Source organism: Ochlerotatus camptorhynchus, unplaced genomic scaffold (genome assembly GCF_037179485.1).
Source record: "Ochlerotatus camptorhynchus isolate MF236.1 unplaced genomic scaffold, CSIRO-AGI_Acam_v1.1 ptg000008l, whole genome shotgun sequence".
Lineage (NCBI taxonomy): Eukaryota > Metazoa > Arthropoda > Insecta > Diptera > Culicidae > Ochlerotatus > Ochlerotatus camptorhynchus.
In genome coordinates this window covers 3,291,955-3,304,808 of record NW_027040500.1, presented here as the reverse complement: position 1 = coordinate 3,304,808, position 12,854 = coordinate 3,291,955, and the positions used below count along the sequence as shown (strand labels likewise).

At 38.1% G+C, this 12,854-nt stretch overlaps 1 protein-coding gene across 1 annotated transcript in view; it reads left to right on the top strand.

Annotated features, from left to right (window-relative positions):
• The window catches only part of LOC135698300 (protein qui-1), a 252,835-nt gene extending 249,825 nt beyond the window's left edge, over positions 1-3,010 (top strand). The window contains exon 22 of the mRNA XM_065218228.1: positions 1,849-3,010. Within this exon, the coding sequence (XP_065074300.1) occupies positions 1,849-1,856 (8 nt within the window). The 3' untranslated portion in view covers positions 1,857-3,010. The remainder of the gene's footprint in view (positions 1-1,848) is intronic.
• The last annotated feature ends 9,844 nt before the right edge of the window (positions 3,011-12,854 follow it).

Here is a 12,854-nt window from a genome sequence, read left to right as displayed (position 1 = left end):
AATTCGATTTACTGAGTTTAATAGTTTAATCAGCAAAATGCTGCCTAATTTCAACATTGTTTATTGCTTATTGCTTAAAATTTTGCTGAAAGATTAGCTGATTTTCAGTCAAATATTTTCATTTTGACAGAAGTTGGAATTGCTGTAAAATTCATAACCCATTATTTTGTTGGAAAGTTTGCTGATCTTTTGTTGAATTTCAGCGATTTGGTGTTTTGGGGTGCATTTGCAAAATATGTGGCTGGTAATTAAGGTAAAGAGAGAGTGATTTGAATAACAGTATGTTAAGTTGGTCTCAGACTTTATTTAAATTCGAAGACATATTTTCGTGCAACGGTAGGACCCTACGTTGATTCGTTCACAAGATGGCGAAAATAAAACACGGTCGTTTTTCGGAATATCTTGCCATGGCAGAGGCATGCGAACTATTGAATTTATGTCTGTTTATTTACAATAGAGAAGCAGGCATGTCTATTGATAACACTACGCTAGTGGCATATATTCATGACGTTTGGGTCTTGCATATATATACGGCAACTTAAAAAATAAATAAGTCATAATGACCAAATTTCAGCACATATTTGAGTGTTTGCCCATATCGAGCAATTATGAAATTTTTTATGAAGATCAGAAAATATCGCGTCTGATCGATTCGTTAGTTCCACGTAAGGTCAATGATCTCATGTCAAAGTTTTATCATCTCCCCGGGAACACCAGGAACATGTCCGAGTGTCGCCATCATAATCTTATGAACTTAATTATGATTTCTGATTATGGTTCAGTCTAGAGTATACTTACTTAACAAGTTATTTATAATCTTAAAATTTATTTTGCATAGAATTTCAAGTCATTATCAGTATCAAAATATGTTCCGGACATATCGCTGGGACCAGTAGACCGATGCCAGAGATATTAAATAGCGTAATATGTGGCACTTATAAATTTCTGTTGGAAGTTTCATGCAGATTTTCACAACTTATCCAGCTGAGCTGGATTGTTATATGACATGGAACTCCCAACGCCTTGGATTAACGATCAATTTTTCGATTGAGAAAGGCAAAAGGCCTTATTACGTGTGTCACTACATGGTGATAAGGAAATAATACTCAGAATAAGAGCCGTGATTGCCGTACAAATCAAATGGGAATCACTTCACCGTGACGACAAGTGACAAGTTTTCACCGTGAAGTGACATCCGTTATAAACCCCATTGTACCATACACTTTATAAAATCCGTGAAGATTTAAGGTAAGCAATTGTAAACCTTTCCTTGCAAGAAAATTCCCTGGCGAACCTTGACACATTACTCATAAGCACACTGGCACAGAAGCTCACACATGATTACAAAATGATTAATCGACACCAATAAGTGAGAATGTGCATGAAGCTACGTGTTAATGCCTAGCAGCTGATTGGCAACTTCGTCACCCTGCTAAAAGGGGTCAGTATTCCTGACAATGGATGACGATAAATTCTCACTTTCAGCGGACAATCATTTTGGCGAGCTAAATGTTATTTCAACAAAATCTGTTACGTTTCTCTACCAGCTGAAACCAACTTCGTCATCTTGTTGTGACCAACTTGTGAGCTTAGCGGAATTTCAATATTTGATAGAGCCATATGAGTAAGATGGAAACATATTTCTTCTTTTTTTTTTGTTATATTTCGTTGATCTGTCCAGCACTGATTTCACTTAAAAAAATAAAAATTATGATTTCCGACACCGACCATGTTATAGAATGGCAATATTCACTCATTGATTGAATAACATACAATACATACCAACAAATAATCAACCGTAGAACTGCAAAATAACAAACGCTTGATATACAATTTTATATTGCACAGCTAAATGAAAATTCAGTAACTAAAACGATTCAGCCAGGAAGCTACCGAAAGAAAAGCGGAAGTGTTATTGATGAGCATGTTACCAGCAATAAATGTGGCAATTGATTAGATTTAATCAGAACTAGCGATAGATCAGTTTATGTGTACGAACATGATTGGCCAGTGTTGACTGTTCCATCAGCTAAACCAAATATCTTTGTATAACGTTATATTTATACCCTTGGACAACTCTTGCAATGACCTGTGAGGCTTTCTATTTAGGAGTAAACAAACAAATTTTAACAAAATAAAACAGAGCTAGTGTTAGACAGCATAGAAATAAAGATAATATTAAAGTAGTGAACCTTTTCTAGCACCGACAATCACACTGTCTGTTGACCCTTTTCTAAAATCAAAACAGAAGCAAAACCCTAGACTACCTGTTTGTACGATCCAACCTTGTTATTTCCTGAGAAATTAAAATAGTGGAATAGAAAGTTTTAACTGTTAACTGTAAGGCCAACATAAAAGCCTCTAACTGTCGTTAAACGAATGAAAATGAATTCAGCGCACTTGCATTTATCAGTTAACAATAAACACTTAAAAAGATCCCAATACTAGTTCAATTGGTTTAAAATCGAACCCCTTAGCTAATCCTGATGGCACAATGCCTAGAACCACTTACCTTTACTAAGTATGTAGCAGAAAGAGACTCATTATTTGCACTACTCTTTTCCAGTGTGCAACAATTTATTGTGATCCTCGAAATCAAACTATTTTTATAACTAATCGCAAAACCTCACCGTAAATTCATTTTCATGCTGTAATAAGTATTCCTTTTATTGAGGAACTCTCGACTTTTGTTAAGCTAATCCCCGCGAACACTTGAGCCCGTGGAATTCTCTGGAGTGTGGCTGTAGGTACAGAACTAACAATGGTGATGTACTCATTTTGTTGTTATCATGATGAGTATCAATTATTACGCGTACTTATGATTCATACCTTCATTCAATCTTAAAGAATAGCAAAAATTATATTACTTCCATACCACCCATACACCTGTGTAGTGTTTTGCGTGAAAACAAAGAGAATGTTTTATGTCTTTATAGCACTCAGTGTAGTAGTAATAATGAACAATGTTAACCGAGCAAGGGTATCCCACAGAAAGGGGACCTAGAATAAACACCGCAAGGAGTCATTGTTTTTTGGTAAAGTTGACTAATTCGATGGGATTTGAAAGAAATTGCCCTGAATGTAGGTTAACTACACCCGGTTCAACAATTTCACACCGGGAGATCTGAATGCAACTAAAACTGGACTGCTTTAAAAATGCAAAATTTGTGATAAAAGTGCACGTTTACTTCAAACCGTGTTGTTGTCATCAGAGCACTTATTTCTTCCATCATAAGGAAGGGGTTACATATATGTAAAATCGACCAAAAAATCTATTTTTCGAAAATGGTCGAATTCGATTTGTAGTAGTAAACACGTGTTAGCATAAGTATTTGTATTTGTATTTATATTTAAAATAATTCATCTGACAATTTAGTCTTAATGAATAAATTAGAGCTAATTTAACACAGACCTTATCCGATTTGCAAAACGTTCGGTTGGTTCATTGAACTCGAAAAACTCTTCGACAGCCGTAAACGCACGAATACACGCACGAAAGTTCAACATCGCAAGCAGGTCGGGGGTATCAGTTTCACCATTCAACAGCTTAGCAATAAGCAACGATTGCTGTACTTTCCGTCGTTGTTCCAGTGTGTCTAAGCCCAACAGTCGGCATCTATCAGGATACGGCGGCAAATTGTCAGGATCACTCCACGGCAAGTTTCTCAGTGCCAGACGAATGAATCGTTTCTGAACCCGTTCGATCCTTAGGCACCACGTGACATGGTGAGGATGCCAAACGACGGACATATTTTCCAAAATTGGACGGATAAGTGCACAGTACAATGACTTCCAACAATGTGGATCCGAAAAATCCTTCGCAACTTTGGAAATAAAGCCCAACTGTCGCGTTGCTTTCGATATGAGCGCTGAACGGTGTAAATCAAAAGTAATTTTTGTATCTAGTTGAACCCCTAGATCAGTCACACTGGTAACTCTGGTAAGAGTATCGCCGTCGATATGATAGTCAAAACGTGATTATCTGACATTTTTCCACACTAATATTCAGTTTGTTTCTCTGGCACCAATCGGCAAACAAAGTCAGCGAGTTTTGCAGAAGCCAACAATCTTCTTGTGTGCGCACCACAATGTACAGCTTTAAATCATCTGCATAGACCAGTTTGAATCCTTCGCCCAAAACCAAAGCAGCATCGTTGAAGAACAGAATAAACAGCAACGGTCCGAGATTACTACCTTGTGGAACTCCACACTTGTTTGAAAACGGCGAAGATACACAACCCTCAACCTTCACTCGAAGTACACGCTCTGTAAGGTAGGATTCCAACCAAAAAACCAATTGCATAGAAACTCCAAGACAAGATAACTTGTGTAGCAGTATGTTATGATCAATTGTATTCACAGCAAAAAAATAATTTTGATATCACGTCAAAGTGGATGCACTACAATCATGTCGAAAATATGGTGTAATATTACTTGCTAAAAAGGACAAAATTATCATTAATACAATGCATGAACTGACATTACGCAGCTTTTACTGCATTTGTTTATTTATGTGGTCATAAAAATTACATGAAATTTTCGACATGATTGTAGTGCATCCACTTTGATGTGATATCAAAATTATTTTTTTGCTGTGTTGAACGCCGCCTTCAGGTCGGTATAAATTACATCGACTTGCGCTTTTTCCTCCATACTTGTTATGCACTTCGACGTAAAATTCAACAAATTGGTGGTAACCGATCGTCCGGGCATGAATCCGTGTTGATCAGTGGATATGTAGCTTTTTGTGGCATCGAGAATAACTCCACCCACTATAATCTCAAACAATTTTGAGACAGCTGAGAGACTCGTGATTCCTCGATAGTTAACAACATTGTAACGATCACCACGTTTGAAAATGGGTGTCATAAACGATTGCTTCCAAATGCGAGGGAATTTTGCTTGCTGAAGTGAGCGATTGAAGATATCACATAACGGTTGTGCTAAAGCGGCAATACAACGGCATATTATAACTGCAGGCAAACCATCAGAACCAGGGCCAAACGAACGTTTCAGTTTATTTGCAGCCAATGAAACTATTTCTGAATTTACAGCAAATAGTCCAAACTCAACCAAATCAGCGGGAACATCACTGGTGGCTTCATCGATTTCCAAGTTTGAGGCGGGATTTGTCGCGAATACGGAAGTAAAATGCTTGGCGAACAACTGGCATGACTCTGTAGCTGACGCTGCAGTCGTTTCGGTCAGGTAGACATTCGTTGGGATCACTGCACTTTTCCGTTTGGAGTTAACAAAGCGCCAAAAACTACGTAGATTTATTCTCAGGCCAATTTGCACACGCAATACGTAAGATTTGTAGAGAGTGGCATTCAAAAACCGGTACGTATTGCTGGCTTGTTGAAAACTTCGTTTGTTGCCAGGCGTTCGTTGACGACGTAGTTTCCGTTGACAAGCATTGCGAGTGCGTTTTAAATCCCGTAAACGGAGAGTACTCCAGGCAGGCGAAACTGACGGCCGAATTCGTGGAACATTCGAAACAAGCCAATCGTTCAAAATGGAACAAAACATTTCCGCCATTTCATCGACATCTATGATAGTACATATCGTATTCCAGTCAACGTTTAGCAAAAAGTTCGAAAGAGCCGCAAAATCAATCATTCGAAAGTTCAGAGGTCGCTCCTCATGTCTTTCAATAGGTTCGTCACACACCACAAGTGCTGGTAGAGAGATCTCAAGCGGGGGGTGGTGAGAGTCAACGGGTAGCAACGGAGCTGAGCAGCCTCACAATCAGGCAAACAAAAAACCAGATCGAGAATGCGATCGAGCGGATTGCGCACAAGATTCCTTTGGCCAATGCACAAATTATCCATACCATCCAAAAGAGTGCTACTGAATACCCAGACAACCAGAATGCACGTATATTCAAAGTTGTTTTCGTGATATACAAACATATATACAAACATATATACAAACAAACAAGTCGTATAGAATGCAAAGAAATGGCTTATACGTACAAAAGTGGAGGCCATATACGTGCATATTTTCGTTTAATTTTAAACAAGTTGATTTAAACATCATATGCGATTTGATCTGTAATAACAAATCCATTTTGAAAAGTCTTACGATGTAATCCGATTAAATTTGTGATACAGTACGACGGAAAAATGAGTCATCGCATATAAGTCGGAAATTTGAATTCTATACGATTTAACTTAAACATAATGCGAGGTATGCCATTCTAATATGCGATTTTGACTTAAACTGTAGCAATTAACGATACTGTCTGTACATTTTTATACGACTTCTGGTTGTCTGGGTAGCGGTAGTGGTGAAGCATCACATTGGATGACGTTGTCAATTGAACACCAGCGCATGCATGGTTGATTATAATCACCACAGACCAGGAGAGCGTCACCTGTCGAATACTTTCCACAAAGCTCATTAAGGGAGGAAACGTGAATTACATCTTGGCTAGTGTCCGGTGGAATATAGATTGCACACATTAAAACCTTTCTGCCTTTGATCGTCGAGGAAACACATATTTGTTCCAAACTTTTCCGACTCACGGTTTGTACAACACGGCTGTCATATCGATGCGCAATAGCGATCAAAACACCACCGAATCGGGATTTCCTACTATTAGCAGGGCTCCGATCACAACGAAAAACATTAAAGCCTGAACCAAATAGTTGTAGTGTCATGATGCAGTTGTTCAATCCAGTCTCGGTCATGATGATCACATCGAAGTTGCAATCGGTGGCCGCTAGAAGTAGGTCATCTATTTTCGTTCTCAGGCCACGTACACAGATAAAAATTCTGAATTTTAATTGTGATGTAAACATTTATTCACGTAAACTTGTATTTAATTTCATACAACCGAGCAACTTGTAAACAATGTTGTGTACAAAGATGGTATTTTGAATACAATATTTGCTACATTGCATGAAATGTATCAGAACATTACATGATTTAGCTTAGCTTAGCTTAAGGTGTTTCCTTGTGGAGTCCATTTTTCCATCACACCTCACAATTTCATGAGCACACAACTCAAGATCTACGAGGTTTATGCATCTATAAATTTCAGACATTGCTTGCTTCTCCGCAGCAAACAACAAGTAGTAGTTTCAGCTACGTGCATTCACAGAAAGCTTAATATTTTCATATGTGAAATTGCTAAGTGTAACACGAAAAAGGACGCTACAGGGAATCACCTTAAACTGACTGCACATATCAATGGTTGCTACTCCGTGATTGATCAGAATCAGTGAAATTGTACAATGAATCAACTGAATGGGGCTGGCAGTGACCGTCCATTCTCATTGTACAAGTTTCAGTGACTCCATATTTTGTAGATCAATAACGGCGCCGGCCACGTCCTTGCAATCAGGTGGGAGTAGGGAAGGAATATTAGAGTGACCTTTGTTGTTTGTGGGCCGTGTTTACCTCTGCACCCCAACAAAAGACACAGGAAAGGAGATTTTGTTAGTTAGTTGGGTTCGTTGGATCAGGACCTTGATAAGTGATGCGACCATGTTTTAAATGAATCAGTGTTATCATGCATTATACTTGGATTTGGATTTACTAAACAAAATGGTGGATTATTATAATATAAATCTGAAGACGTTCCATTATCGAAAAGCTGAAAATAAACTTAGAGCATGAGCATGAGCAAAATTGATCGCCCGCGACTGCCAACACCAAAGCGCTGAAAACCAATTCAAACAAATCAAATCAACAGACAAAACCAGGGTGAAAGCTGTAAGAGTAAATCATTACAGTATAAATCTAATAATGTTCCGTTATCGAAAAGCTGGAAGAAAACTTAAATCAATAGATCCTTCAGACTGGAAGGCTGAAAAAAGAGAATAATTATACAGCAATGACCCCATTTTGTCAGCTAGCAAAGTATGTGTATCTTAAACATCCATCTTGAAGGAGGAAGATATGAAATTATAATTATGTGGAGTTATTGAAAAATAACAGTCTGATGCGCGAAGAGACTGACAGGATCGGGTCATAACTGTGATAATATTAGGAACATTTATCATCATCAAACTATTCTTGAATTCACCTGGAAGAATGCTTGTGAATAATTGTTATACATATAGATTAACTAAAGGGTTCAAACAACAACTCCAGCCTGTAGAATAGCTGAAAATAGGGATTCTTTACAATGTGGATCCTACGCTATTCTATTATCGATGGGCTGAAAGTATTCAGTCTAGATCAATAGATTTGGCTATTTGAACCAAAGCCGGAAAAGAAAGAAAAAATATACGATTCATTTCCATCGTAGTAAAGATGTACCACGTACCAAGCCATATGTTCGTCATATATAAACGTTAAACATACACTAGAGAAAATCAAATGATGTTACGTTGCTTCTTCCAGTTGTGTTTTGATCCTGTTTTAAATATTTATCATTGAATATATAATAATATAATAAGACCTGTGATTTATTCAAACTCAAACTCCACGGTAGTGCCTTTTACACAAGGATAAGCCTCTACTACCGATGATCTGGTTCAAGGGCGTGTTTTTTTTTTTTTTTTTTGAAAAAGAAGACTTTCCTTTCGTTCGAACCGGTTGCGAGTAGATAACACTGGTTCGCTTTTATTACACCATTGGCACACTCGTTCCACGATTCGACGAAAATTTCATCAACTTTTTTTGAATCCGAACGTAACAACAGTGGCACTGAGCGGAATGATTCTTGATGTGTGGGGGGCAATAATAAAACTAATAACACTGGAAACACTATTGCAACAGTGCAGGCACACGGACTTTTATCACTAATTTACTGTGTGCACTCCTTGCATCTACTTCCAAAACTGTGCGACTGATTTCGCGTTCGATTCACTTTTTTCCTCTGCGATGGATGAAGGCTGCTGCTGCTGCTGCTGCTGCTGCTAACTTAACATAAACGTCCCAGAATTTTGAAAAATTATTAGATTCAAAATCGCAACAAATTATGAAATTATGCTGCACAATTTAGATAATCTTATGAAGTTCGAAATATGATACATTCTTAGAAGTCTCAGAATTTAGAAATGTATATAAGTTACATCTAAATATTGGAAGGACACTAGGTCGAACTGCTTGATTGAGCTAGGAAATTCATCTAGAAAACTATTAGATCTACGCACATTTGAATGCTCAGACTCAAATTTGTTCGAATTAATTTAGTAAGATTCTGAGGTTGGGCCAGTTTTTCACATTCTTGCGAGATTGTTGACAACGAAAGGTTTAGCAAAATACACGATAAACAAGCGATCCCACCATACATCCTTAATATGAAAGGACCTGGGACCGCGTTTTTCTGCTCATCAAGCAAACCACTGCAACCGACGATCTTTCAAATCCGAAAACAAAAGGCTACGAAAAAGTATTTAGGCCTTGATTAAATTCCACCATCACGCGACGTTCAATGCCTCGATCTGCGCTTTACGCATTGTTCAGGCAATCATAACAAGCTATGACCGACGTGACGATTGTTTAAAGATTTCTGGATCTTGAGTTGTTTTGGTGATATACTTACTTGCGGCATACTATTTTGGGCGCCCATATAGGCGTGTACTATGTAGGGTAGCTCATCTACGGAACTTGCAGAAACTCTAACGCAGCGTACGTCATCAGCACCGGAACGAAAAAAAAAACAAAAAAAAATTAAATCCTTCCTCTCGTTGCCGCGGTCCTTTGTCACTTCAATGATAGAAGAGCAATAGTTTGTATCGCTTAACTCGATTTGTTTACATTTGTTACGTTGGTCTATTTGAAAAGTGACGCGAGAATTGTTTTTGTTGATTCTAACCGTTCAAACGGTTTCCACTGTGCTGTTTGTGTATGTGCTTGATGAATATTCACTCTCCCACTATTCGCGTCTCATCCCACACGAAAGAAAAAAAATCTCACCATTCGATTTGCTCACGCACCCACGCACAAAAACTCATTCTCGACCTGCGGCAACGGCACTCTTCTCTCTTCATCACTAAAACAAAATATATATATGTACGAGCAGATTATCTCTCGTTCACTCGTTACGTTGTACACAGGGCAAAAAAAACGAACTCCCTCCTCCAGCAGGAAGAGCACCAACAAGCAAAAGAAAACAAAGTCCGTACCTTGTTTTCACCGAATTACCACCATTTTCGACGGATTTTTCCACGGAAAACATCAAATCGGCATAGATTGCTTATCGGGGCACATTTTGCGACACTTTTCCGGAAGTTCTGAGGTACTTCCCAACAAACAATTTTATCTGCAGACTGGCTTATACAGGCAAAAAATAGCTGTATAAGCTAATTTTTGGCTGTATAAGCTGGTCTGCAGCTGAAATTGTTAGTTGGGTTTCCACTCGCGAAAATCGCGAAACACGAAGCTGGCAGCCGCCCAGCGTTCAACACGTCGAAAAGAACCATTTCATCTCAGAAGACGGTGCTTTCAATATTCTGTATCAGAACATTACACGGGAAAAAAAGAGTTCCCATATTCGTGAACCACAGCCGTGAACCATAGTTCACGGTGTATATTTGAGAAAATTTTGTTCTGGATAGTTGGCCGTGATTTTTAGTTCACGGTCCGTTCCCGTTTTCGGGAACGGATTTTTTTCCGAGTACATGATTTATATTGTAAACTTATATGATATGTGACGCTCCATTTATGTGCATCATATTGAACAGAAATTTACACTACTTTTTCGAACTGTGTACATTTTGATAATATATCCAGATATCATAATTATCGCGACGGTCATTGCGCTGCAACGTACAATCAATGAGTGTAGGAAGTTCAAACTTGTCAAAATACTCACCTCTGGCAGGATCCTGCGGGCTCTCACCGTCCACATAACACCGCATTACATTTGCATCGTCGTTGCTGGACTGGCCTGGGGGGGTACTAAAGGGAACTCCCTAAACATCAAATCGTTGGGCCAATTTTCTGCATTGAGGGCTTGCGCTTTTATTAAGTAGACTACCGAAAGTTGAATGCTGCACTCTAAAAATCAAACGTTCTATGGGTTCAGTTTGGTTTACGCCGGGATCCAAAATCTTTTTGGGGCTTCGTAAATAGCACAAGAGGAAAAAAATAAAGGGTTGTATCCTAGACATGACCACAGTATGACGTAGAACTAAGCAAACTATTATACTTAATCTTAAATTTTTCAAGTATTTGAATGTGTATCTAAATGCGGGGTCCTAAACAAGCCGTTATATATTTTGAAGTAGCACCCCAGTATAGTCCACATAGACGCCATGCATGTTGTGGGATAAAACAATTGCCAAAAAATACGTTAATAGCTCTATCATTACTTTTAAATTAGGTCCCTGAAGCATAGAAGAGAGTGAAGGTTGAATTTTATGATAACGCAACAGGCAGTTATGTTTTCCTTATCAGAAGGCGGTATTTTCAATATTTAACAAAATGTAGGTTCATGTGTCAGCAAAGTAGAGGAGGAAGAGGTATAACGATCATACGGGACTTGCACCTCTTTATTCTCCAATTTAGAGGACAATCCTAACATAAAATTATCAACATTAATCATTATGTAGTTCATATAGCGTGTTCGTAGAATGATGCGAAATAGAATACTGTTACTTTTCTCAAATCAAACGTCTGGTTTTCAATAAGTAGATGCTTAGTACAACATTAATTGAAAATTATGGGATTCAGTTACTGAATTTCAAAGTTAGAGCAAAAGCTCGTGTACAGGTTCTCCACCTGTTCAATGTTTCAATTGAAAGCATCATAGTTAAGGTACACCGGGATATGTTGAAACGGTACGTGTATCTCTTAGCGGAAATGAATATTCACAGTAATTATTTTCGAGAGGCATTGTGTGCTACCGCAAACTACTATATTAGAAATAATCTCAGTGATTATTCACTTCCGCTAAGAGATACATCTACCGTTTCAACTTCCCCACGAGTTTCAACTTGTCCCGGTGTAGGGTAATGGATTTTAGTTAGCACTGCGCCTAATTGTATGCCGTGTTTTTCTATGAATATAGCATATGGACATGCAAAATGTGTGTTTGGTGAAAAAGTCTACGTTTATAGTTTCTAATAATACCAAAGAATGAATAATGTTCTCATAATAGGATATTATAAAACGTTTTTATTCAGCAATGAATTTGAATCATGGCTGGACCTAAAAAGGCATCATGATTAAGGCTGAGTGCCATAAACCAATCAACAGCCGCTAAATGAAAGGTATTATCGTCACATAGAGCACATATTATTTTGGAATCGGTCAACCGGTTCCGGAAATATAACCGAAACATGCTGCGGTTTATATGAGGCATGAGGCTAATTGCGACCTCAAACGAGTAAAACTTATCATATGACACCTCAAATCACATTTGAATTCAAAAACTAGTTCAATATGAGTCATTTGGGGGCCCAGTGCCACATTGGTCACACCTGGCCATGTTTCGATCCCCCGGAGAAGTGACCAGTTTCTGAATATGGTCAAAAATCATTGAATCACATTAGGATTGCGCGATCTTGCAAGATCGATCTTTTTCATCCCGATTTCCGATTTTTCGGATCGATTCTTTGTCGACGAAAAGATCGAAAAAATCGATTTTTTCGTTCGATCTTTTCGATCTTCAAAAAAAAGTGTTAAATTTTTTAAGTGTATTTACATGAATACAGCAACATTTGAATGGTTTGCGCTAAAGAGACTGAATTTATAAGGTGACGACAAGTCAAAATTGGAACAATCGATTATCTGCCAAAGTCATAGTAAAAGTTATTCTAATCGATCAGAAGACGGTGTCGCCTCTTTATCCAATTCGGTCTCTTTAGTTTGCGCTACCTCCCTCCTGTGCTAATTGCACCTTGCCGGCACAGAAACAGAATTATACATTTTGATTGATTAATCATTAATGATTC